Raw genomic sequence first — 26344 nt, forward strand, 5'->3', positions numbered from 1 at the left:
TAAAATTATAAACAGTAAAGTGGTCGTAACTGCCTCGTTGCAGTCTGGCACTCGACACATTGTTCAGTGGTACCCATTGTCTTTGTAATAACAAATTCAGGACACATATACATGGCATATTATAAATAATTAAATATATATAGTTGCTGTTTTTTCTAATAATTTAATGTTGATTGTAGTTTTTTGGTTTAAATTTTGAAGTCATATATGTAAAGATGACATTCATTTCAAAATAGTAGAATAAAAAATGGCTAACTTTTGTGAAAATTGTAAAACTAGCTTTAGCCTTTGGGCTCTTTGACGGGCCACAAAAAATATAGACACAATAAGATAACAAAAATAAAATGCAATGTTGCATTTATTCCAAACAACTAAAGAGAAATTAAAATGCAAGGACATAGTATGAAATAGTGAAAACATTGATGGTCAAGGATAGGCTTCAATAACTGCTGGAATGGCCTTGATATGTTTGACTGTGAACCTACTGAAACCAGCCTCTTTCACTACATATTCCCACTCCTTCAAAGTCCTTTCTTTCCCAGATGTGTGAGCCAACATCACCATGTCCAACGCTAGCCGCACATCGCTGTACTTGTCCCCATCCTCTTCCTCCTCTTCCCCAATCACTGCCTCCACGATCATCACCTTCTCCTTGATTGCCTCCTTGCATTTTCTCAGAATCGCTATGCATTCCTCGTCGTTCCAATCGTGCAGTACCGACTAAATATACATAATACACAAATATCAACATCTCTGATACATAGAAAAAGCTAAGAAAAGCTAGAAAAGTTATTTTTTTAACTTCGCTTCACTATTTTCTATTTATCAATTAAATATCAAGAGTGAACTAAGTATATTTTTAGTATCTAAATTTTGAAATTGTATCAAACGTGATATTCAAACTTTTAAAAAAATTTCTACTAGACTTTGATGTAATATCACTGGAGGGACTTTTATACTTTTTTGGATTTTTTTGATCAAAAAAGGATTGAAATGAAAGAGAAATGACAATTCTCTAACGCACTCCAACTTTTCATGTTTCTTTTCCTATTCTAATTTCCATAGATTTATTAAACACAAATTTTATATTAATATCAATAGTAATAGTGGCGTCTCTTCAAATTCAGAAAAAAAATTGATGACAGTCTTTTTCATCACAAATTGACTAAAATACCCTTAAAAGCCGGAGCCTAGAGGGTATGTTAGAAAAAAAGTTTAAAAAGTGCAAAAGTCCCTTCAACGATACTACATCAAAGTCTAGAGACGTGTATGCGCATAATTTTAACATTTAAATACCACATTCGATACAATTTCAAAGTTTAGTTACTTATAGTTCACTCAAATAGGAGTATCAAATAGTTATGGAGTAGTATTATAAGTATTAATCTGTAATTTAGATGGAGTAATTGATTTAGAAAATAAGATGAGAGTGTAAATACCATGAGAAAAGCAGCATCAGCTTTGGGAACAGCCTCAAACATGTCTCCGGCGACACGCTCCACACCGTCGCAAGGCGGCGCAGCGCCAACCACATGAGGCAGATCAAAGTTAATCCCATTAATCCAAGGAAACGCCTTCACCAGAATCCGTAGGGCGGTCCCGTCGCCGCCGCCAACATCCACCAGCGACGAAATCCCATCAAACGCCTCCGGATACTGCTCCACCACCGCGGCGGCGGACGCGGCGGCGATGCAGCTCATTCCGTCATGGAACAGCTTGCTGTGCTCCGGATTGGCACCGCCGTGGCCCCAGAGGTCGCGGCCGTGCTCGTCCTGGAAGGGCGATCCGTCCGCCTGGCGAGCACGCAGACTGAGGCGCTGCCACGGCGCCAGCATCGTCGGCGTGCTCTCCAGGAGGACGAGCGCCGCCATGCTGTCGGCGGCGCCTCTCATCAGCAGACGCGAGAGGGGCGTCTGCGAGTAGGAGGAGGTGGAGGCGGTGTGGGAGAAGATGCGGCGGTGGACGAGGTAGCGCATGATGCGGCGGAGGACCGGCGGGGAGCAGGCGAGGGCGGCGGAGAGGGCGGGGAGCGTCATGGAGCCGCCGTGGGAGTCGATGACGTCGGCGATTTGGAGATCGATGGCGCATTTGACAAGGGCCATGGGAGTGAAGCCCAGGGCGTAGCTCCACATCTCTAGTTTGGCGTCGGCGGCGATGCTTGCTTTTAGATCTGCCATTTTTGGTTCTGGAAGATGAAGGGAAAGGGGCAAAGAGCTGTATTTAAGGACTCCATGAGCAGTGACGGAGGCATAGACGTGGAGTCCATGGCCCCAACATTTTTTAAATATTGGACTACTTACTTCAATATAACAAAATAATAATATTGTTTATTTGTTCTTGGATGATTGAGTATTTTTTTTAAAATAATTAGCTATTTTTCTGCTTTTAGTAAATAGTACTAATAGCTCCATTTATTTTAATCTCTCTAATTTTATTTTTTCTTGCACTTTATTTTTACTCCAATTAACACACTCAAAAACATATGCTAATATTTCTTAATCTTTCTGCCGAAATGATGACTCAATCAATAAAAGAAATCTTTCTGCCGAAATGATGACTCAATCAATAAAAAAATGGATAAAATAATATACTTCCTCCGTTCACAAATAGGAGTCCCATTTCTTATCGGTGCGGGTTTTAAGAAATGTTAAGAAAAGTGAGTTGAAGAAAGTTAGTGGAATAGGGCTCCCACTTGTATATATTAGTTTTAAATGATATGTGAGTGAAATGAGTTGGTGGAATGTGGGGCCTCTTTACCATTTATGGTAATTATGAACCGGGACTCCTATTCGTGGACGGACCAAAATGGAAAAACGGGACTCCATTTCGCGGACGGAGGGAGTATAAGATAAGAAAGTGTTTAAAATTATTTATTAGTACTATGATTTAGAAATATAAAGTTTAAATATATTTATATTTGTTATATTATTCCATCTATAACAGAGTTTCATATTTATAATTTAACCCTCACCAAATAGTCACATGCTAAAAATAGAAAGGTTCTCAATTTATTACTACTTTTTTTTAATCTTTTTTTATACTTTATTAATTTTTAAATTAAAACAACTGTTAGTCTGCAGTATGATTGCTTTTAGTGAATGAAAGGAGTATATTTTTACATATTTTAATGTTTAATTTTATTTCACTATTTTCTTATTCTCTTCTATATTATTTTCTCTTTTACTTTTCATTCTCTTCACTTTAATTATTTATTATTATTATTTTTAAAAATATGTGCAAAAAGAAAATATTTCACTTAGACCGAGATGAATGGAGTATTAAATATATATTGTTCCCTCAGTTTTACTACCTCCGTCCCTAAAAGTTTGACACAGTTTGCCATTTCGGTCCGTCCCTGAAAGTTTGACACACTTCACTTTTTACCATTTTTTGTAGTGAACCCCATATACCACTAACTCATTCCTACTCACATTTTATTATAAAACTAATACTTTAAAAGTAGGACCCACATCCCACCAACTTTTTCAACTCACTTTCCATTATATTTATTAAAACCGGTGCCGGGTCAAAGTGTGTTAATATTTGAGAGACGAAGGTAGTACTATTTTTGAACGTCCATCATTTAAAGACACATTTACCTTTTCCCATTTATAGTAAAGGGAACACACACATTACTATATTATTAATCCACATATTCTATTATAAAACTAAATATGAAAGTGAAGACCCACAATCACTAATTCTTTTCACCGGCTTATAAAGTTAAACAGTAATTTCTTAAGACACATGTTGAGTCAAAACGTGTCTTTAAACAACGAACGTATTTGGTATGGTCACGTAAGTTATTAGATAGCTAGTAATTCAATCGATATCTTATCATAATATCATTCACAATACAGTCAGTACTCATACTATTTCTTTTTCTATTTTTTTAAAAATTACTTAAAATCAATGGAGAGTTAAAGTACGAGGAATTGTTGAATTTAAGGTTATTTATGGCTTGTCATTGACATGAGTCGTGATTATGAGTGATAATGGTTGCGAGGACGTGTTTTTAGTGCAAGTGGGAATGGGATACCTATTAATATTGCATGTGTTATGTATTTTAATTGCTACCCAAACAAAACACTTTCCATCGATGATTAAGAATTATTTTTTCAGTAGTTGATTACTGGTGTGCCAAACATGAGCGACTTCAACTTCATGAATCACGAGTTAGAGTGTAATTATCAGGGTGTATTAGAACAACAGTAATAATCACGATTGAGATCTTGATAAATTGGATGAGATCCAAGAAATTGGATTTTTCTTTTTATTGTTTGATCGAATACGTAATTGACGATTTTGCAAGAAATGACAAAAGAAGATTGCTACACAAGCTTTAACAACCTCCACTAAACTCACAATATAAGATATATCGAGAGTTAACAAGTCACTATAGTCCATTTCGCTTCATTCAAAATTTCTATTTCATTTTAATACGATATCTTATGTCAATATATGTGAATAATTGAGTATATTAGAATCTAGATATCCGACCACATGTGACAAGTCTCATCCATGCATTAGATAATAATTAATATCACACAAATTGACGATAAATTATCTTAATTGTCATTCACTTAAAAAAAGTCAGTACCCCTCAATCACATTATTCCAATCGCACAAATATGCAAATAAGATGCAATTAACTAACACTATTAGTTCAGATAACATTATTATTTTGTAAACCCAATTATTTAATTGAGAATGCATTCTATAAAAAAAATCTCCCTAAAAAAATAATACGCTGATCCACACTTATCTGAATATAAACTCTAAATAGCTAAATCATTAATTGAGAAAATATATTTTGCAAAAATCTTGAATTAAAATTTTCTATATCAAGTTTATAAGGTGAGCAGCAGAAATTAGAAGATGTCTCTGGTTAATATATAGAAAAGTGAAAAATCATGGAGTGCAAGATACTAATAGAAGATTATCACCCCAAGAACTTAATATTCACAAATCACATAGTATCAGAGAGAAAAAGGAATAAGATCTAAAAGACGAAGATCGAACATACATAAACTCACAAGTACAAAGAAGCAGAACGTGTTCGGGTTGTAGCAACGCATGGGGCTGACCTACTAGCTAGTAATGGGCCCGGACCCGAAAAGGCATAAAGGTGCAGAACGTGTTCGGGTTGTAGCAACACATGGGGCCGACCAACGAGCTAGTAATGGGCAATAAGTTGTCATAGGGATTCATTAGTTAATAATGGGCCACATTCTCCACTTTCCACCATGTTCAAAATGTGTAGTATCGATCACGTGAAAGCATTCTTCATTGTCTAAAATTTGGCCCATGACTCACAAGTATTACAAAGAAGTCAAGAATACAGAATCCAAAGTCATTGAATAGTTATAGTATAATCACCAGCATCACAATCCACAGATCAAAAAACAATCGTTTAAGGTATAATTAATAGTGGGCTCGAGTTAGTGGGTCATATAGAGACATGGGCCTTAATATATCAATGTTAAAAAGGAAACAAAGCAAAAAGTCCTTAAAGCACTACTTATCCATATTTCAGAGACTCCATGTTAATTAAGTTCACTATAGTGACCGTGAATGTTAAAATTCAATTATTCAGCGACTATTTATTTAATTCACTCTATATAGATATAATATTAGTATGTATATACAAATAATGTTTTTAATTATTAGGATTATTAGTGTCTAATTAATACTACTATTATGTAATTTTTGAAATATTATTTTAACAACGTCCAAGTTGGTACCATACAATAGGGGGATGTTCGGTTTGCAAGATTGTATTCGAGATTAAATTTGTAGTATGTTTGATTTATGAGATTCAACCTCACAACTCAATCCTATATGGATAATCATGGGATAATTAGTCATAGCTAACTTTCTATGACTAAAATAATCTCACAACTCAATCTTAGTTTGTATCTTAATATTATTTTATCTTGTAAACCGAACACCATCTAGGAATACTCCGTATCATTAATTTACATTGAATAATGAATGATGATGGACTCAAATTTAATTTAAAGAATGCTGACAGTTGGGTGTAAAATGTAAATGATGATGCGGATGATGGGCTAACTTTAATTGATGATCTGAACTTCAATGTATGTTTTAGAACTTTGATAGATTTGACTAGTTTAGACTTAAATTGAAACTCATATTATTAATTAAATGCCACACAGTCATTCATATAATGATGTTATCAATCAAATGTTATATAATTATCCATATTATCACTAATATAGAACTACATAAGTAATTATCCATATTATCACTAATATAGAACTATATAAGTATGCCATTTAACTAATCCAAGCTTTTATTGCTTATATAAGTATACACATATGCATGGGCCATGGACAAGGGCACATAAACAGTCAGAAGATAAGATCTAAGTAAGAAAAAATTAAAAATTTGAAAGCTGCAAATGTGCATAGCCAAGTCACATAATTAAATAGTCACAAGATAAGATCTATGTAAAATAAAGCTGGATTTTTTTTCCAATCATAGAAATTGTTGGGTTATCAGTTGACTGTTTCCAACACAATAAGTATATATGTGACCGCATCTTATTGCTGGATTGTCACACCTCACTATAATTATAATGAACAATAAACATAAGTTCTATAATTAATGTCCCTTTCACTAATGTAACTGAAATCCGACTTTGTATGGAGAAAAAACGTCATATCAAATAAATTATGCTTCAATTTTTTTTTTTCACTATTGTAACTCAACTCCGGCTTTGTATGAAGAAAAATAACTTACCAATTAAATTATGTTTTAAGTCTTCATTTTAAGGAGGGATTTGATTGTATCTGTATCTAAAGGTTAATTACAAAGAATAATAAAATTTTCCAATATTGATCAAAATTATACAACATTAATTCTTATTATAATTAATATAAAAGATTTACCAGTAATATTTATAGGTACGAAAGCTACACTAGGGCCATATTCTAATGTTTATAGCACTCTAATCCAAAATCAAGACTAAATCTTCACCCTTAGATTTTAAAATGAGTGGATGAGATTAAATCTTACAAATCTCAATAAATAGTAGACCAACTATCAACAAAAGGGTAATATCGTTGTTATGTTATTATATGATAATTTTCGTGAATGTTTTTTTATATCAACATAGTGTATTACAAATATCAACAATATGACATAAGAATATCAACACTAGTACAAGAAAATATCAACACATATTTATTGAGATTTATACATGGTTTTATTGAGATTTTTTTTATGTATTTGTTGATAAAAATCTGGTTATCAACATTTACGAAAACTAAAATAAAAATATCAAATTTCATCATCCGAACGTCGTCGGAACATATGCAATTGAGATATCGTTGGAATTCTTATAAAATTATCTTTAATTTGATATATTTTTTGTGAAAAAATAATTTAAATCGAGAGAGTTATGTAAATTTAAAGTTTTAAGATGATTTTAATGAGAAAGAATTGACATTAATACCCTCTAATTTTATTTATTATTTTTTAATTAAAAATATAATTCATGTAGCATTATTTTAACCACTAGATCTTCTAATATAATACTAAAATTTAGTCTTAATTTAGAATTACTAATTAATCAGCAATTTACCCGACTACAATATATTTATATTTTTCAACATATATAAAGAGTTGCCGGTAGTACTATTCTTTCTGCTAGAACCTTCCCAAACATTCCAATTCGTAAATCAAGTCAATTTTGAAAAACTTGCAAGGGAATGAGTTTGTGGACTCAAATTTAAAAGCCTAGAAAACATATATATGCAATCATGAGGTCACTTTACTAGATTTTAGATTAGATTAGATACGATTTGAATGTAGCATTGTGCTAAAATTTGAATATATCTAAAATTGGATTCGTCACATATTACATACTGATTTCATTAATTTTTAATTAATTCGTATAAATCACTGATGTTAATACTAACATTTTTTAAATATTAGAATAGTAAGTAGTAGTATAAAATAAAACAATAATATTGAATATGATCGAAATTCATGGAATTCATTCTAAAATCAATTAGTGATAGAAGTATAGATTCATTAGACTTATATAGTAGTTATCTCTTTATACCGATGTGAGATAATTACTTATATTCTTATTCTCAGTTCAATTGCCAACACCTTCTCTCAAACGCTTTAAGGTGAACCTTTTTTTTTTTCTTTCTGATTGGTTGAACTAACCCTTTATCGAACTGACTAATTTTAAAGCCTAGTTATAATGTTGGTTCAGTTATTTTTTAGATTTAGTCCAGATATGTTGTTGGGTCGGTTAAATTTGGTCTACAGTCAATTATCCCCTCTAGTTTCAATTATTATTTTTTTGATTGAGAATAAATTAAATGCTCAAAGCTAGCAAAAAACGGCGATTAAGAGAGTTCTAAAAAAACCTGAACGGCAAAACCAACAAGTAACACACAAAAACTAAAGGCTCGTAACAAAGCACATGCAAGCTACAACTCAACAACAAAACCAACAAGTAGGACACTATAACTATATTTGCATCGATGTGAGAATTGTTTATTTTTATTTTCAATATCAATTGCAAACAGAATTACATTGACTGTACAACAGCATTTGCGATGACGGATAAGAGTATGTAAATTAATGGACGATGGAGGGAGACAGAGTTGACAATGGTGGTATGGGCATAAAATATTGGGTGGTTAGAGAAGAGTACAAAGAGCAATATAACACGTACATTAATTGTACTTATCTAATTCACCTTTTAGAGGTAATATTAATGGACAGTATTGTTTCACACTTAGTCAACTCCACAATATCTCGATTTTTTCAGCCCAGCAATTATGAACTTTTGATTCCAACTTTAATTTTATTTATCACGTTATATAGTCTGGAAATTACATACTCCCTCCGTCCACAAACAGGAGTCCCGTTTGTCCATTTTAGTCCGTCCGCAAATAAGAGTCCCGGTTCACTTTTACCATAAATGGTAATAGGGTCCCACCTTCCACTAATTCATTCTACTCACATTTCATTTAAACTAATATATACAAGTGGGACCCATATTCCATTAACTTTTTTCTACCCACTTTTCTTAACCTTTCTTAAAACCCGCGCCGCCCATAAATGGGACTCCTAATGCCGGACAGAGGGAGTAAAAATTAGTGATGTGGATTAATATTTAATTACTATAGAATAGAGGTCATGTTTGGTTGTCAGGATTCTGTCTGGGAAAGTAATCTGATTCCTTAAATTTTAAATTCCTGTATTTGTTTTGCTTTTTAATCAAACTGGGAAAGTAATCAGAATTCGAGAATAAGGAAAGTTAGTACAACTTTCCAAGATTCTGAATCCTAACTTTTCCTAGGTATTCTTTTTCCCAGTTTTAGGATTCTTACATATTTAAGCAATATAGTATAGTTTTATTATTTTATTATTATTATTATTATTATTAATTACAATGTTTTAAAACTAATTTAAATTTATAAATCATACTTAATTTAACTATAATAAATAACTATAACTAAAATTATCATAATTATAACTATATTTTATAATAATTCATAATAGTAATTAATAATTAATAATTAAAATATAATTCTATAATATAAATTATATAATAAATAATAATTATTATATTTTATAAGTTAATAATTAATCAATAAAGTCATAGTGCAATATTAATTTATAAAATTTATTCAATTATAATATTCGTAAATATTATAATTATAGTATAATAATTATTATATTTATTATTATAATAAATGAATATAATACTCCATGTAACTATAATTATAATTATATTAGCATATATTATGATGGATAATTCATATTTAAATTATCCATCATAATAATAAATATAATAATATAAATTATTATTATTTATAATTAAAAATTTTATAATATTATTTTTTTTATAAATAAAAAAATAATAAATATATTTTTGGTTTGGTGCTTAAATTAAATATAAATTTAAAATCTTGATATTGTCCAAACACATGAAAGTAAAGTTACTAGGAATCATATTCCCGAGATTCATTTTTCCAGGAATCATTTTCTTTGCCAACTTTACTTCCCGTCAACCAAACATGGCCAGAGAGTGTTTTATATAAGTCCTCAATTAAGAATGATAGCTCCAAATCAATTGATATAAGCCTTAAAGTTTCAAGTATATATCATCTGAGAATTAATCTTTATTCATAATATAATCTTTTTAATCATCACTATAATTGTCTTGATATAAATTTATTAGTTGTACGTATTTTTAACGATCACTATAATTGTCTTGATATAAATTTATTAGTTGTATACAAGACTTTATTTTTTCTGGTTACAAAAGAATAGTATATCCAAGCAACTTTTATGTATACAAGAAATATATTTTCTTCGTTTACAATTAATAAGGTGTATATTGAGAATAATAGGATCGTAAGAAATATTATGAGGGTTATTTAGGTGTGTTCTAATAAGAAAGTTGAACTCTCTTTGTTATTATGAATACCTAATAAAGTAATTAATTAATTACTATAAATTCTTGATGCGTGGAGGAAGGGAATGGCTTTTAATTATTTTCATTGCTTTGGAAAATATATGATTTGGGTCCTATGCAATAATGCAATTCAAATTTGTAAATATCTTTTCATAAGAAGCATCTCGATTAACATATTTTTGTCACACTTCCAAAAGTTGACTTGTTTTTCAAACCATTTTCCAACTCAATAAAGAAAACTCCAAAACTCTCAGCTTTTTTTTGTCAATTAGTTGGTGGCAATTGCAACATTAAATTAAATGGACATAAATATTTCTATATCAAGTTACACGCCGGGACAACAACTTTACATCTAGATACATTGAATAATATATTAAAAATGGCAACCAATATTTGAAAAAAAGGCACAAGCTTCTTCTAACTGTAACCTAGTTGACTATGTGTCATATTTTTTTGCTTCACATAACAATGATTAGTTTCTTTATTTTATGGGCTAACAAGAGGTCAGAAGATAATTTTAAAAGGGATAATAAGTTGAAAAAATCAAAATTAAACTATTGCCAAAATTTTATATTTCCCACAACCTTCAAAGTTGGTCTAATAAATCAATAAGGCCAATTAACTCACTTCATTAGTTTGTTTTTGTTTCTGAGATCATAATAACTTCTTTTTGGCGAAGTGAAAATGAAATTTACTTGAGTTTGAATATGTGAGGGAAGCAATAGTATTTGCCTTTTTTTAAAGTTTATTAAATTATATAGTTCTAGAGTTGTGACATCCACCAAACGCAATGAATAGTATTGCATATGCCAACAATAGCTACCACTAACCTTTTTTTTGTCAATTATTAATCAAAGATCACAATCCCTTTATGTGGAGTGTTGACTTGTTTATAGATTACTACCTTGTCCGAATTAAAAATTATATTTATTGCAATTCATTTTCTCTATAAATACGAAGTCAGAGGTTACACAGGCAAAGAAATATCAACTTGATCGAAGATGGAAAAGAGCAAAGCTATCTCAGTCTCATTCCTTCTCTCTCTTCTTCTGGTAATAAATCATATTTCTGTCTCTAGCTTCATATTTTCTTCAATAAGTTAACAAAAATTTCATGTGTTGTTTCAGTTTGCCTTTGTCTGTGATGCAAGAAAAGATCCAGGAGAAGTGTGGAAGGTTGTGATGGATGAAGAGACTATGCCTAACGCAATCAAAGATCTTGTCGATGTGGGCTCGAATATGAAAATGGATCGTTTCGTTAGGGATTTCGATGTAAAGCCTAATGTTATCATATATCACAGCCGTGATATTCATGCTCATACTCATACTGAAGTCGAGGGTAATTAGGTTAGGTGTCGTATGCAATAAATTCAATAGTGGTTATGAAATTTGTTTCAATCCTATGTCTTGATAGTTTGGACCGTTTTCATGTGGAAATTAATTAGTTTGTTTTATATATCTATATGACTATATGTATACAGTGATGTGCTTGTAAGGAGGAGTGGATGATAAATTGAAAAACCTGACCATTTATATTAGATTCAAATTTTCCCTAAATGAAAAAAGAATTACCTTCGGGCTCCGTTCGTAGTTTGATGTTTGTTGTCAAGATGGCAGCAATTGTTTTGCTTCCATCTTGAGGGGGACTGTTGAAATTGAAAATAAAATGTAATTAGTTAGGTTGATTAGTTTAGTTAGTTAGGATTAATTAGTTTGTTTAGCATTTAGTTTTCAGCCTATATAAGGCATCTCATTGTATTTTGTAATCACCAATTAATAAATATGTAGTCTATTGTGAAATTTTCCCTTTTCCTTCTTCACTCTCTCTATCGATAGTTTTCCCTAATTTCACAATTTCTTCATCCTCCATTGATGGAGGTTTCTTCATCCAATTTCTTCTACATTTTCAACACTCTTAATTCCACAATTTGAATTCTATATTAAAAGTAAAAAATTGGAATTCCAAATAGATAAAAATAAGACTTTCAAACACAACACGCACAATCACAATACAAACACACAGTAACACATACACGCACACGCACACAGTAACACGTACACACACAATTACACACACAAACACACACGCACAGTAACACGTACACACACAAACACACTCTGTCACACATACACACAGTAACACGTACACACGCAGTTACACACACAAACACACTCTGTCACACACAAATACACACTACACATATTACAACACACTCATGTGAGTGTATATGCATAATTTCTGTAAATTCAATTTCCTATCAATTTTACCGAAACCGAACGGACCCTCAAACTTTTTCATGAATTTTTCAACTTTATGTATTGCATGTGCGTATAACTCACATATCAGTCATAAAATGAGAAACTGGTTTATTATGATTTATGTTTTGTTAATAAATTAAGAATAGAATTGCTCAAATGGATAATTAGGATATATGCAAAAGAGGAAAATATTAAGTAATAAACTAAAAATTTGACTTAAATGAGAAAACAAAGTGAAGAAGATTAAACCGAACACATTAAATGTTCATAGCAATTCATGAGTTCTTAATAATTAAACCTTATGGCTTATCTTAGTGTTTTAAATTTAGGGTGTCATCGGTTAACTATCTATCTATCCCGTGGATAATTATTGTCAAAGGGTTCAATGGAGAAGAGTTATAAATGAATTGCATAATGAATTGAGTAAGACACAGACATCGTATATATAGTAAAACAAGTAACTGGACTTGTCAAGTGGGCCGGCTGATCCAACCCGGATGGTATCGACTGGCCCATCAGTAAAAAACGAAATGGGTTTGATTGGGCTCATTGCTCATTGCTAGCTTAACACCGGTTTCAATTGAGTTGTTTCTAAAGGCAGACCGACCGTTCAAATAACACTCAATACCACTAATCTTACATTTTAATTAGTTTTACCCAAAATTGAGCTTCATTTTAAAAAATTTTACCTTAATTATTTATTCTCAATTATACATCTTTCGAAATTCCCTATAAACAATTCAATGACTAAGAGCATCTCCAACCATTTACACTAAACTCAACCCTAATTTAATGTACATCAAATAGTGATTTTACTATAACCATTTATATTAAACTCAAACTTAAAAGATTATTCTCTATATTATTGTAGTAGTACATTTTTACACACAAAATTTGAAAAAGTGTTTTGCGTTTGTTGTAGTTTAAACTTAAAAACATGCATGTATTTTTACTCACAAATAAAATATGAGATTGGTTTTGGAGTACCATTATAGCTAATTAATTACCTCTTCCATTTTGGGTTTTAATCACTACAAAAAAATGCAAAATAGTGACGGAATTCAATAGCTCAACAACTAGTGACGGAATTAGTGACTGAAACATATCTGTCACTAATTAGTGACAGAGTACTCCGTCACTAATGAGAAACAGTAGCTTATATTTCTGTTACAATAGCACTAGTGACGAAAATTCCGTCACTAAAGCTTTTTACTTACAAGTTTATTATTGACGGATCTGCCAAAACTTGATCCGTCACTAATATATTATGTGAAGAAATTTCATTGTTTAGTGACGGAAATATCCGTCACTAATTGGTTATTTTTTTGTAGTAGATGTACTCTAAGCTATTTGTGATAACATTATATTCGAAATGCTTTGGTCTAAGCTATTTGTGATAACATTTGAAATGCTTACATAAAGTGATAAAACATTCAAACTATAATAGTAGAAGTTAATTTTGTGGTGGAACACACACACCAACCTTATTAATTACTATTACAAACAACACACGTACATAAATTACATACAACAAGTACTAGTATTTCATTACATCGATTAAAGATGATACTCATATTTGTTGAGACATAATCGGGACCCAAACAAAGTTATCGGCCGGAAAGAAATGGCAGACCGGAATGGAACCGGGTTCGGTCCCCACTGCGAAGTATCCATGTGACAAACCGCAATAGCCTCAACTGCATCCCCATTCTTCCCCGCCAACGACACTCTGTAAACCCGGTTATCGCTCTCGTGGTAATGGCAGTAGAACACCGTGTACGCATACGGCATCGTGTGGCACGACACCATCTTCGGCGACGGAATCCGCCGGATTCCCATGATCCTATAATTCTGCACAGCCACGTCATCGGATTCCGATCGCTTGGTGTGGTAAGTGGAGACGGCCTTGGTTGGTGTGTCGGGGCCGAAGATGGATTCGATGAATTCGGACATGGATTGGGAGGATGTGGCGCAGAATTTCTGCTCCCCTGGGATTGGGTAGCGGTCGCATTCCTCCAGCGTGGCGGTCATGGCGGTGGCTTGAGGGGAGGAGGAAGGGAAGGAGAAGAGGCGGAGGATTAGGGGGAGTTTTTGGGAGGAGAAAGGGAGGGTTTCGGCTTCTTCTTTGGAGAGGAGGTGAGTGAGGGAGTCGGAGAGTTCTCGCTTTGGGAAGTGGATTTTCGTTGTGTTTCTGAGTTTGAGATTCTCCGGGAGGAAGAAGATCGATTGGGATGGATCGGGCGAATGGACATGGTGCATGTGGCGGAACCAGAAAATTGAACAAGCCGGGGCTAAATTTTTTTAAAAATATATATAATATATATATATATTAAAATATTTAATTTTACATGTAATGTCTGTTCAACTTTTACGACACACTAGATGATATCTGTTTTCGACGAGTCGCCATGTCTTGAAATCGCCGAAGAATAGTCCCATTTCCAATTTTTTTGAAAATTCCTCTCTCAATGTATACCACCATGATATTATTCATCCATTTGTCTCTCGTTCTATTGCGCAAATTTATCTTAATAAGTTTCATAGAAGAAAATACTCTCTAGCAGCAGCGGGCGAAAATTTAGGCTTAATTTTGTAAGGGCTTAGGGCTAGGGCTAGGGCTAGGGCTGGTATTCTTAGTTAGTTAGTTTATTAAATTAAAAGCCCAAATGAAAAAGGTAGCCCAAATTGTAAAATAAATAGCCTAAACAATTAACAAATAAGCCCACTTTCTTCTTCTTCCCCAATTTTCAATTGCAGTCTGCAGAATTTTCGTTCTTCCCCAATTTTCAATTGCAGTTTGCAGAATTTACAGGGTAACCGGTCGACGGAGTCAGGGCTAGCTCCGGGGCGGAAATCGGTCGGAGCACGGAGGTATAAGGGTGATTTGAGGTCTGGTGCCGGGCAAGCCCCCGCTGGCGCGGGGGCTTGGCACCGTGTGGTTCCGCCATTGCATGTGAGTGTTGTCGCCTACGGATGAACCCTAATCGTAAAAATTGGAGTTGGAAAAATGTGAATAATTAAAAAATAAAGGATTTAATTTAGAATGGAGATCAGATTACCAGTAGAATAACGAGATGAAGCAAGAGAGTGCTGAGAGTCTGAGACCAAGTTTTGCATACATGCTGTGATTGAGTCTTTTTTTTTTTGGTTGGGAATCTTTTGTGAAAATTATAGGTCTCTCTTATTTGAATGGTTTTGATTTGAATGGTCCTCTTGATAGACATGTTAGCAAATTAGGACACGTAATTTTGGACACAAGCCGTAACCTATTTGTATTATTATTAATAGAGCGAACTATATTTTATGTAACTAAACTTTGTACTAATATCAAACACGATACTCAAATTTTAGACTTTTTTTTGGTCCAGAATATCTTCCAGCCCCCTTATTATCAATCACGATACTCAACTTTAGACTTTGTACCAAGGAGCATTTTCATCTATTGACGAAAGATAAATTCAAATAAATTCAACTATCCTAATATTATAGGATTGATTTGTTGTCCACAAATTTTATTCTATTTCTCAGCAAATTCAGGAAAGGAAATGTTGGAAATCTCTCTCATAACAAATCAACTAATATATCCTTAAGGGCTAGAGGATATTTTTGACAAAATTAAAAGCGCAAAAAATTAAAAAGTCCCTGCAACATATTAAATCAAAGCTTATAGATGTGTGGTGATATGTTTTTTTAAGTTTAAGTATCGCATTTGTTAATTGTTACCAATTCAATGTTTAGGTCCCTCCGTCTAGATCTGCCCAAGGTTTATCAAACTGGCGGTTAAAACTGTAACCATAACCGTCGGTTACGGTTCCGAACCGAAACCCTGAGAATTTATCCGAACCGAAACTGTCGATTTTTAAATCGTGGTTCGGTTCAGGTTCAAAATTTTTTCGAACCGAAACCGTGCCGGAACCGCAAAAAACCGGCGGTTTGAAACCGTGAAAAATCGCAGGAAAACCAGCGGTTTTGGAACCGGATCCGTAACCGCGAAACAGTACCCTCGCGGTTCGGTTCCGGTTCAACAATTTCCAAAATTGGAACCGGCGGTTCCGAACCGTAACCGTCGGTTCCTGAACCGTGGACACCTCTACCTCCGCCTCACAAAAGATGTCACACTTGTGAGACGACACGAGATTTTAAGAGGTTTTGTTTTGTGTATCAGATGGAGAGAGAAAATATAAATTTTATATTAAAGGTAGAGAGAACTTTTTTCAAAAATGGAAATGTGATATTTTTTTGTGGGATAAACTAAAAGGGAAAGTGTGACATTTATTATGAGATGGAAGGAGTAGTAGTTCACTCTTTATATTAATTAATTATTTGATTTGATTAGTATATGTAAGTTAGGTTTTATCTGGACAGGCTAAGATGATATCTACAACCAGTTGGTCGTTTCTTCAATATTTAAAAAGATATTTGGGGCTTTCAGAGAGATATTATGAGTAGAATAAGTATATGAGGACAATATATCATATACTATCACGTGTGAAATGTTGCTGTAATTGGGCCATGTATCACGTATTATTACAATAGTGAGGTGAGTGAGAATCATGCATATAATTATCATCACGCATATATTGTGTGAATTGTTATACTAGTATGATTCACGACGAGGATGATTGGACTTAAGAGTGTACGTAATATTACTCTCTCCGTTCCATAGTAATGGAGTCATTTTGTCATTTTATTACGTTCCATAGTAATGTAGTCATTTCTCTTTTTAGTAAAAGTCAACACATTTCTTCTCACTTACTTTACTCTCTCTTACTTTATTCTCTCTACATCTCTCTATCTTTTCCATTTCCTACTTTACTCTTCCTTTACTTAACTCACCTAATACAATTTTTCTTAATCTCCGTATCGAAAAAAATTGCCTCCATCACTATTGTTTATGGTATATAGTCATATCATCACGCTATGACAGTTATTATCACAACTTGACACATAATTATATAAATAAATTTGGGCATCATTACGTGTTGCATGAATATATCATTGCCAGCGGCAAACATTGACATGCATTATATTTAAATTACTATATAAGATAGAATTCATCAATTGCATGATACATGTGATAACTGAAGATTCTATCACCGTATAGCACTGATGACACGAAATCTAATGGTTTGGCCTTTAAATTTCAATAGTAATCTAGAATTTAGACTTATTTGGCGAATCTATTTGGTGAATCTATTTTTATTCGAGAGTAATGCTCTAACCAGGTAAATGAAGCACAAGCCCATCCAAAAAGAAAATAGTCAGAAATACTAACCAACGTCAATAGGTAGCCACAACCAGAGGTAGATTAACAACTCAAGCAACGTTCATTTTATCTTATAGTATATCCCTCTGCATCTGCACTATAACAAAAAAATCATACTACTTTAGAATACTTTTTAATACTCTTAAGAACGCTAATTTGTATGCTCAACTATACCACTAATTATGAGTTTGAAAACATAATACTCCGTATTAAATCATCTATTTTTAATTTTCTCAATTCTCTCATCCGTGTGTTATATCTCTCTTGCGCAATACTAGAATGGATTACGTCAATTCTTTAGGAGAAAAACACATCTAACTTTTGTATAAATTGAAAACGGGATATTTATCAAGAGAAAAAAAGAGAGATCTTAACAATATCTAACTAAATTTTATTGAGATATTGATAAGGATTTTATTTTATTATTATATGTGTCCATATTATTTTCATTTCATCAGTTCATTAAATACACATTTTTTATCATGTGATACCATAAAGATTTATGGGCGTGCGGAAACAAACAATTTCAACGAAAAATCATTCATTTGTTTTTCATTTGGCCCCACCAATAAATTAGCCATCCGGCATCCCCGTCTTAATACCGTCTCTTAATTGTCTCATTCCTTCATTATTCATGGATTTTTCACCCAATCTCTTAACTAAGAGACAACACGTACATCTATCCATCTCTTAACCATCTCATCCCTTAACTATTCATTCAATTTCAATTTTTTTTATTTCCAAAATTCAATTAATAAAAACACACTTTATTAAATAAAAAAATTACAATTTAAAATCCTAAAAAAATAAAATAACACATACTTAAATTTTTTTTAAAAATAAAAAAAGACATAATTTAAAATACTAGTAATTAAAAATTGCATATTCAAATTCAAAATTTCAAAACTCAAATCATAAAACATATAGTGGATTTGTTTCTGTCTTTTGTTGAATTTTTTTCATGGCTCGATAGATAATTTGATATGCCAATGATTTTTTTCCGTGTTTCAGAATACGGTTAACCAACATGTTAACTAATCGATTACGATAAATTGGATCGGATTTTGCTGTTTTTTCTTTTGCAGTACCTCGGCGTGATATGAGCGTGAAAGGGGTTTAAAAGAAATGAAGGCAAAGGAGCAGAAGAAGAGTATTTTGGTGACTATCATGTGTGTCCAGGGATGGATCTAGTGTATATACATAAGGGGCAATTGTCATTGCCCCACCTCAACTTTCTAATTGTACACTGATATATATAAATTATAATATATGTATTTTGTATTAACTTTGCCTCCTAGTATTTTAATAGAAAAAGCTTTGTTGCCTCAATTGGAAAAAAACCAAAAGTCAAACATGTAGTTAATTAATATTTAATAAAATCTAGTTATTTTTTCAAAAAAATGAAAACCAACAGTTTAAAGATCTAAACGTGAGTCTTTGCTCTCCAAAAAAATTGTAGAGAAAAAAAGAGAAGAATTTTTATACAAACGAAAAATTAAATATGTGGAAGTTTGGGTCCGTTGGAACTTGGGAGGAAATATGCAAGTTCTTTGCCTCGTACAATATCCTGGCTCCGCCCCCGTGTGCGTCTACCGAAAATTACATCCGAAAATACGAAAAACACATAATTGAAAATTTGCCGCATTTGCTCAGATGGATCTACATATGGATTAAAATTTAGGAGAAGAATAATGTTTTGAGACGAAGAATGTAGAGTGTTTAAGTGAGAATAAAGAGTTTTTTTATGGTGGATAATTTGTGGGAATGATTTGATATTTATAGAAGTGATTGGAGGCTTTAAAAAATTGAAAAAAAATAAAAATTTAAAAAAACGGCTATAAAAGGCTTGGGATTTTTTTAAATTTTTTTTTGATTTTTTTCGGAATTTTTTAAAAAAACAAAAAAAAAACATTTTCAACGGATATAAACGACACCCACTCGCAGGCACGCGAGTGGGAGTCATGGACGAACGGGAGCTCGCCTAGCTTGCTCTCCGCGGCGAGCTACGGGACGCAACGGGACGAGATGGGAGGCTTGCATCGCTGTCTCGATGCGGTCTCGTCTCTCCGAGACGAGATCGAGCCCGCATCGAGACGTGATGCGGATGCTCTTAGGGGTATCATTCGATCAAGTAGATACAGCATATCAAGGCATCTTCAACGGAGACGCAAAATGCATTTTGCAGTAAGATTAACTTTCCAACCATCCTTCAAATTCAAACTCATCCTAAAATTTTAATATTTACATTTTTCGACACTACAAACCCATCGTTATATATGCACTATTCACAAACCCAAAAACATTTCAAAATTGCATAGAAAGCCATAATTATTTTATATTTCAAAAGTGAGTAATTGGATATGGAATATTTTCTTAGTTTTAAATTAGTGTAAATGTTACAGTAAAATTACTATTTAATACTCACTCCGTCGCCGATTAAGAGTCACACTTTGACCCGGCATGAGTTTTAAAAAATATAAAGAAAAGTTGGTTGAAAAAGTTAGTGGAATTTGAGACCCATTTTTTTATATTAATTTTATAATAAAATGTGAGTGAATTGAGTTAGTGGAATGTGAGACATACTTACTATTTATGGTAAAAATGAGGTGTGACTCTTAATTGGAAAAGAACTGAAATGGAAAAGTGTGACTCTTAATCGAGGACGGAGAGAGTATTATATTATAAATTAAAAAATAAGTTTAAATTTAGTTTAAATGGTTGGAGATAGTCTGTATAATACCCTCACGTTATGTTTCTTGAATAATAAAGAAATTATTTAGATGATAAAGATGGATATTTTGGTCCCAAATATTTAATATTTCCTCCGTCCCATAAAAATATGGACAATGAGTATTGTTAGGATTGGTATACTGAAAAGCATATTTCAAGCATGTTGCACGGATAGAATTGCTTGTATATAATAAACTCTACAATCCACTTTCAACCTAAGGCGAGAACAAATAATTATATCGTATTGGTGTTTGCTTATGCATTTATAAGATGTTTCTCAAACATGTGAATGTATAAGAAACAAACAAGTATAATTCTTCTACATAGTAGACTGGTCGTGAATGACGTTCACAGGAGGTAACGCAGTCAATCCTTCGTAGAAGATAAATAGAATTTCACAACCTAGATAGACTTTGGCTACCTATCGTGAAAGGTTGCAGTGTTAGTTCGCATGTTTCCTTACCTTAGTACTAAAGGATCTAATAGTTGAGATAAGCCTTTCTTGTTATTTACTGAAAGAAGAGGTCTCAGTGATTGTTATTTCTTAATCATTGTTGACATAACATTGAACATACGATATTGATTATGCACTACATTGATTTATCAAATGGTGCAGATTTTTCACAATCCAAGAACCTGATATCTTGGGTAGTAGTGATCAATGTCCAGAGGTGCTAGTATTGTTATTGCAATGAATCGTGGGCTAGGTGAGTCCATTTTGATAATTTCATCAAGAGGTGTTCGAAAAAGGTTTTATTATTCAGAAACCTCGCCGGTTGGAATTTATTCCAGAATAACAAATAAAAATTTTGAACTAGACAACTCATGGAAAAAGATATAAATTAATTAAAGTCAAATAGCAGACTTAAATTAATTAATAAATTTTTATATCATAAACACGAGAAATAATAAATTAAAGAGGTAAACCAGATTACTCACAATTTGGGATTGGACGAGTTGTCAATATTATTATACTATAGTGGATGATATATAATAATATTCTGTTTGGATTTAAATTAAATTGGAGCTCAATTTAATTATTAAAACTCTATCAATTTTTGCGCAAGTCCAACCTCCATGGTTCCCTTATCCGGCACATCATAACTCTATATAAATGGATATTAGAAAGGAGATTAATATGATATATTTTTTTTAAATTTTGTTTTCCCTGGAGTGAACGTGTTTTTCAGTTCTCTTCAAAACTGAAATTTTGTTTCTTTCTGATCAAGCTCTTTTCGATTTTGACAAGCTTTGCCCACCCAAAGGTCATTATTTGAGTTCGAGATACAGATTAGAAGGTTCGTGGTTGAGTACGAAGAACATCATATGGAAAAAGTACAAACAATCGTCGATTCTTTGGAGAATTAGATCGGTAATTCTAAACCGTAGAAATTCATGAATTAGAGTTTAATTCCTTTTACTTGAATTATTTGCGTTCTTATATGCAATTATGTGTTTAACATGTGAGTCATTGACCCATAATCGGTCAAATAGATATGTAGATCTGATTTATTTGTTTATGCATGTCTTTTGCTGTGCAAGGGGCACCAAACCCCAACAGGTATGTCACGAGAATTAAGATAAAATTGGTAAAGTGAGAGAGAAAATGAAGAATGGTATAGTAAAATAAGAGAGAGAGATAAGAATGGTATGGTAAAGTAAGAGAGAGGAAGATAATGACAGTTAAAGTATGGATACTGGATAATGGAATCCTATATTATTATATTAATATAACTTTCCAAAAATGAAATGCACATGTTATTTTGGGACGGAAGGAGTTCATACTGCTTCTTATCTAATTATTGGACGGAAGGAGTTCATACTGCTTCTTATCTAATTATTGGTTTCTCTCAATGTTTATCATATACAATATTGAGTATCCTTGCTTTTCTCTACTAATATATATCTTAATACGTATATAATATAATTGTCTCTTCTTAATTTTCTATAAATAGCTATCAGGTTTTCTATATTCTCAACTCACCAAGAGAGATTCAGATTCAAATTATAACAATGAGATACATCATAGCTATCATCCTCTTTCTGGCACTGGTATGTCCATTCCTCTATGTCCTAATAAATTAATCATATAATATGTATGAACTTTATGAGCATCTTATTAATGTGTTATAAACATTATTTTGATCAATTTACTGACCGAAAAATGTAGATTTGCGGTATCAATGCAAGGAAAAATGGGGGGGAATATTGGCAGGGTATTGTGAAGGATAAAAAGGTAGAAGAAAATGACTGCCATACATTGGGGAAGACATCAATATTCGATGTCAAACCTAAATATGAGGAATCTTCTGCAAAGGACTTTGAGGGAAGGGATGACACTGCTAGTAATGTCAACCATATTGGTTTTGTGAGAGAGTTTGAGCCGAGACCTAGTATTACAGCCTATGTTGGTAATCTCAAGCATGAGGGTTTTGTGAGAGATTTTGAACCTAGGCCTAGTATTACAGCCTATGTTGGTAATCTCAAGCCTGAGGATGGGAAGTCTTTTATGAGAGAGTTTGAGCCGAGACCTAGTATTACAGCCTATGTTGGTAATCTCAAGCCTGAGGATGGGAAGTCTTTTGTGAGAGATTTTGAGACTAGGCCTAGTATTACAGCCTATGTTGGTAATCTCAAGCCTGAGGATGGGAAGTCTTTTGTAAGAGATTTTGAGCCTAGGCCTAGTGTTACAGCCGATGTTGGTAATCTCAAGCCTAAGGATGAGAAGTCTTTTGTGAGAGAGTTTGAGCCGAGACCTAGTATTACAACCTATGTTGGTAATCTCGAGCCTGAGGATGAGAAGTCTTTTGTGAGAGAGTTTGAGCCTAGGCCTAGTGTTACAGCCGATGTTGGTAATCACAAGCCTGAGGATGAGAAGTCTTTTGTGAGAGAGTTTGAGCCTAGACCTAGTGTTACAGCCGATGTTGGTAATCTCAAGCCTGAGGATGAGAAGTCTTTTGTGAGAGATTTTGAGCCTAGACCTAGTATTACAGCCTATGTTGGTAATCTCAATCCTGAGGATGGGAAGTCTTTTGTGAGAGATTTTGAGCCTAGGCCTAGTATTACAGCCTACGTTGGTAATCTCAAGTCTGAGGAAGAGAAGTCTTTTGCGAGAGATTTTGAGCCTAGGCCTAGTATTACAGCCTATGTTGGTAATCTCAAGCCTGAGAATGATGTAACTTCCAAGAAGGAGAAATCTTATGATGGAGACTTTGAACCAAAATCTAATGCATTTGGGGCCAAGGAAGATGAGTGAAGATGAATCCTCTGTATGAAGTTTATGTTGTTATGTGTGTGCTCTTATGTCACCTATCGCTAATGTATTATGGTGCATAAGATTATGGTTTTCGAATAATGTTTAGTCATGTACGATATTTAATATGAATAGAAGTAAAAAGCTGTCGGTTATGTTCTGTTATATTTAAATCGTATGTTATCATTAAATTAATGATCATGCCAATGTATGAGGTCGTTAGTAGTAATTTAATTTGACAAATCGACAGGTGAAAGTATAGAACATAATATGCAGCTATGCCTCCACATAGGCATGGACTCCACGTGTATGCTCATGGAGTCCTTAAATACAGCCCTTTTCCCTTCATCTTCCTCAACAAAACCACTCCAAAACCAAAAATGGCAGAACTAAAAGCAAGCATCGCCGCCGACGCCAAATTAGAGATGTGGAGCTACGCCTTGGGCTTCACTCCCATGGCCCTTGTCAAATGCGCCATCGATCTCCAAATCGCCGACGTCATCGACTCCCACGGCGGCTCCATGACGCTCCCCGCCCTCTCCGCCGCCCTCGCCTGCTCCCCGCCGGTCCTCCGCCGCATCATGCGCTACCTCGTCCACCGCCGCATCTTCTCCCACACCGCCTCCTCATACTCGCAGACGCCTCTCTCGCATCTGCTGATGAGAGGCGCCGCTGACAGCATGGCGGCGGTCGTCCTTCTGGAGAGCACGCCGACGATGCTGGCGCCGTGGCAGCGCCTCAGTCTGCGTGCTCGCCAGGCGGACGGATCGCCGTTCGAGGACGAGCACGGACGCGACATCTGGAGCTTCGCCAATGCGAATCCGGAGCACAGCAAGCTGATCGATGATGCCATGAGCTGCATTGCCATCGCGTCCGCGGACGCGGTGGCGGATCAGTACCCGGAGGCTTTTGATGGGATTTCGTCGCTGGTGGATGTTGGTGGCGGCGACGGGACTGCCCTCCGGATTCTGGTAAAGGCTTTTCCTTGGATCCAAGGGATCAGCTTCGATCTACCTCACGTGGCTAGCGCTGCGCCGCCTTGCGACGGAGTGAAGCATGTTGCCGGAGACATGTTTCAAGCTGTTCCCAATGCTGATGCAGCTTTTCTCATGGTTTTCACACTTATCTTTATAATTTCTCCATTAATTACTTTCTCCATTAATTACTCTAATATATGTTTTTATACTAGCAATTTGTTTAACTTTGTGAAGAAAAAATATGGTAAAAGTTAATAAAATGTGGGTCATATTTTATATTAGTATTAATTTATAATAGTTGTGAGTAGAATGTGAAATGAGAAATTTTTTAGGAGTTAGCTGAATAAGGAAATAGTATGAAACATTGAATTGGGACTAGATAGTATACTCCATCCATTTTTTGTTAATAGAGATATTCCACAAGTGGATGGTGAATAAAGTGAGAGTGAATGAAGTAAGAGAGATGAAGAGATAATAAAATAACAGAAAGTGTTACTTTTTGTCAAATATAGCAATGACTCAATTATCTTGGAACTTCCCAAAATAGAAAAACGACTCGATTATCAAGGAACGGAGGGAGTAGTGAAATAGTGAAGCGAAGCTAAAAAATACTTTTCTTGGCCTTTTTCTATGCATCAAACACTAATATATTTGTGTAAAATACATATAGTCGGTATTGCACGATTGGAACGACGAGGAATGCATAGCAATATTGAGAAAATGCAAGGAGGCAATTAAAGAGAAAGTGATGATCGTGGAGGCGGTGATCGGGGAAGAGGAAGAGGAAGAGGAAGAGGAAGAGGATAAGTACAGCGATGTACGGCTAGCGTTAGACATGGTGATGTTGGCTCATACCTCCGGGAAAGAGAGGACTTTGAAGGAGTGGGAATTTGTAGTGAAAGAGGCTGGCTTCAGTAGGTTTACGGTCAAACATATCAAGGCCATTCCAGCAGTTATTGAAGCATATCCTTGACCACCATCACTACTTCTATATAACCATACATAATGATGTGGTTAGCGATTTATATAGCAGTAATATCCTTGGGGAAAATGACATTGGATTGTTGGTCTTTATTAAATGATGATATTGTATCAAATGATAAATAATACTACTCGAGTACTAAAAGTAAATCATCATTTTTTATGGGGTATCAAGCTGCTAGGTGTTACCCCTTAGTCCGTCATTAGAAGTTCCATTTGAGTTCGACATAAATTTTAAGAAATACTATAAAAAAATGGATGGAAAAAGATAATGGAATGCGAAACCTATTTTTAAAAGTAAATTAGACTCATAATAGTGGGCGGACTAAAAAATATGTGACATGTATTGACGAACAAACAAAAAAGAAAACTAGACTAACTAGTGACAAGTAATAGTGGATGTAAAGA

General features: G+C 33.8%; 4 protein-coding genes and 1 pseudogene across 5 annotated transcripts; 3 read left to right on the plus strand and 2 right to left on the minus strand.

The window, feature by feature from the left end:
* Window positions 1-331: 331 nt before the first annotated feature.
* LOC125212072 (acetylserotonin O-methyltransferase-like) lies at window positions 332-2215 on the minus strand. The gene is made up of 2 exons (XM_048112110.2): window positions 1440-2215; window positions 332-720 (listed from the first exon to the last, which is right to left on the minus strand). The coding sequence occupies exons 1-2, from the start codon at window positions 2175-2177 to the stop codon at window positions 427-429; spliced, it is 1032 nt and encodes a 343-aa protein (XP_047968067.1). The 5' UTR covers window positions 2178-2215; the 3' UTR covers window positions 332-426.
* A 9169-nt stretch (window positions 2216-11384) lies between these two features.
* On the plus strand, window positions 11385-12270 carry LOC125216078 (uncharacterized). The gene is made up of 2 exons (XM_048117696.2): window positions 11385-11523; window positions 11599-12270. Exons 1-2 carry the CDS (start codon window positions 11473-11475, stop codon window positions 11815-11817), a joined length of 270 nt encoding a protein of 89 aa, XP_047973653.1. The 5' UTR covers window positions 11385-11472; the 3' UTR covers window positions 11818-12270.
* A 1839-nt stretch (window positions 12271-14109) lies between these two features.
* Window positions 14110-15953, minus strand: LOC125216769 (BURP domain-containing protein 6-like; annotated as a pseudogene). The gene is made up of 3 exons (XR_016136209.1): window positions 15789-15953; window positions 15664-15709; window positions 14110-14993 (listed from the first exon to the last, which is right to left on the minus strand). The product of XR_016136209.1 is annotated as a BURP domain-containing protein 6-like (transcript).
* Window positions 15954-22704: 6751 nt separating this feature from the next.
* Window positions 22705-24143, plus strand: LOC148930163 (uncharacterized). The gene is made up of 2 exons (XM_089067880.1): window positions 22705-22777; window positions 22896-24143. The coding sequence occupies exons 1-2, from the start codon at window positions 22739-22741 to the stop codon at window positions 23979-23981; spliced, it is 1125 nt and encodes a 374-aa protein (XP_088924006.1). The 5' UTR covers window positions 22705-22738; the 3' UTR covers window positions 23982-24143.
* A 102-nt stretch (window positions 24144-24245) lies between these two features.
* Window positions 24246-26086, plus strand: LOC148930164 (acetylserotonin O-methyltransferase-like). Its single transcript, XM_089067879.1, has 2 exons — window positions 24246-25090; window positions 25626-26086. Exons 1-2 carry the CDS (start codon window positions 24257-24259, stop codon window positions 25926-25928), a joined length of 1137 nt encoding a protein of 378 aa, XP_088924005.1. The 5' UTR covers window positions 24246-24256; the 3' UTR covers window positions 25929-26086.
* The last annotated feature ends 258 nt before the right edge of the window (window positions 26087-26344 follow it).

The sequence above is a fragment of the Salvia hispanica genome, chromosome 3 (genome assembly GCF_029641045.1).
Source record: "Salvia hispanica isolate PSC_SH4W2 chromosome 3, Shi_PSC_v1, whole genome shotgun sequence".
Taxonomy (NCBI): domain Eukaryota; kingdom Viridiplantae; phylum Streptophyta; class Magnoliopsida; order Lamiales; family Lamiaceae; genus Salvia; species Salvia hispanica.

Coding starts and splice junctions, on each gene's coding strand:
- LOC125212072 (XM_048112110.2), bottom strand. CDS start 2,177: ATGGCAGATCTAAAAGCAAGCATCGCCGCCGACGCCAAACTAGAGATG. Junction 721..1,439: donor CTGATGCTGCTTTTCTCATG/GTATTTACACTC, acceptor ATGTATATTTAG/TCGGTACTGCACGATTGGAA.
- LOC125216078 (XM_048117696.2), top strand. CDS start 11,473: ATGGAAAAGAGCAAAGCTATCTCAGTCTCATTCCTTCTCTCTCTTCTT. Junction 11,524..11,598: donor TCCTTCTCTCTCTTCTTCTG/GTAATAAATCAT, acceptor GTGTTGTTTCAG/TTTGCCTTTGTCTGTGATGC.
- LOC148930163 (XM_089067880.1), top strand. CDS start 22,739: ATGAGATACATCATAGCTATCATCCTCTTTCTGGCACTG. Junction 22,778..22,895: donor TCATCCTCTTTCTGGCACTG/GTATGTCCATTC, acceptor CGAAAAATGTAG/ATTTGCGGTATCAATGCAAG.
- LOC148930164 (XM_089067879.1), top strand. CDS start 24,257: ATGCCTCCACATAGGCATGGACTCCACGTGTATGCTCATGGAGTCCTT. Junction 25,091..25,625: donor CTGATGCAGCTTTTCTCATG/GTTTTCACACTT, acceptor AAATACATATAG/TCGGTATTGCACGATTGGAA.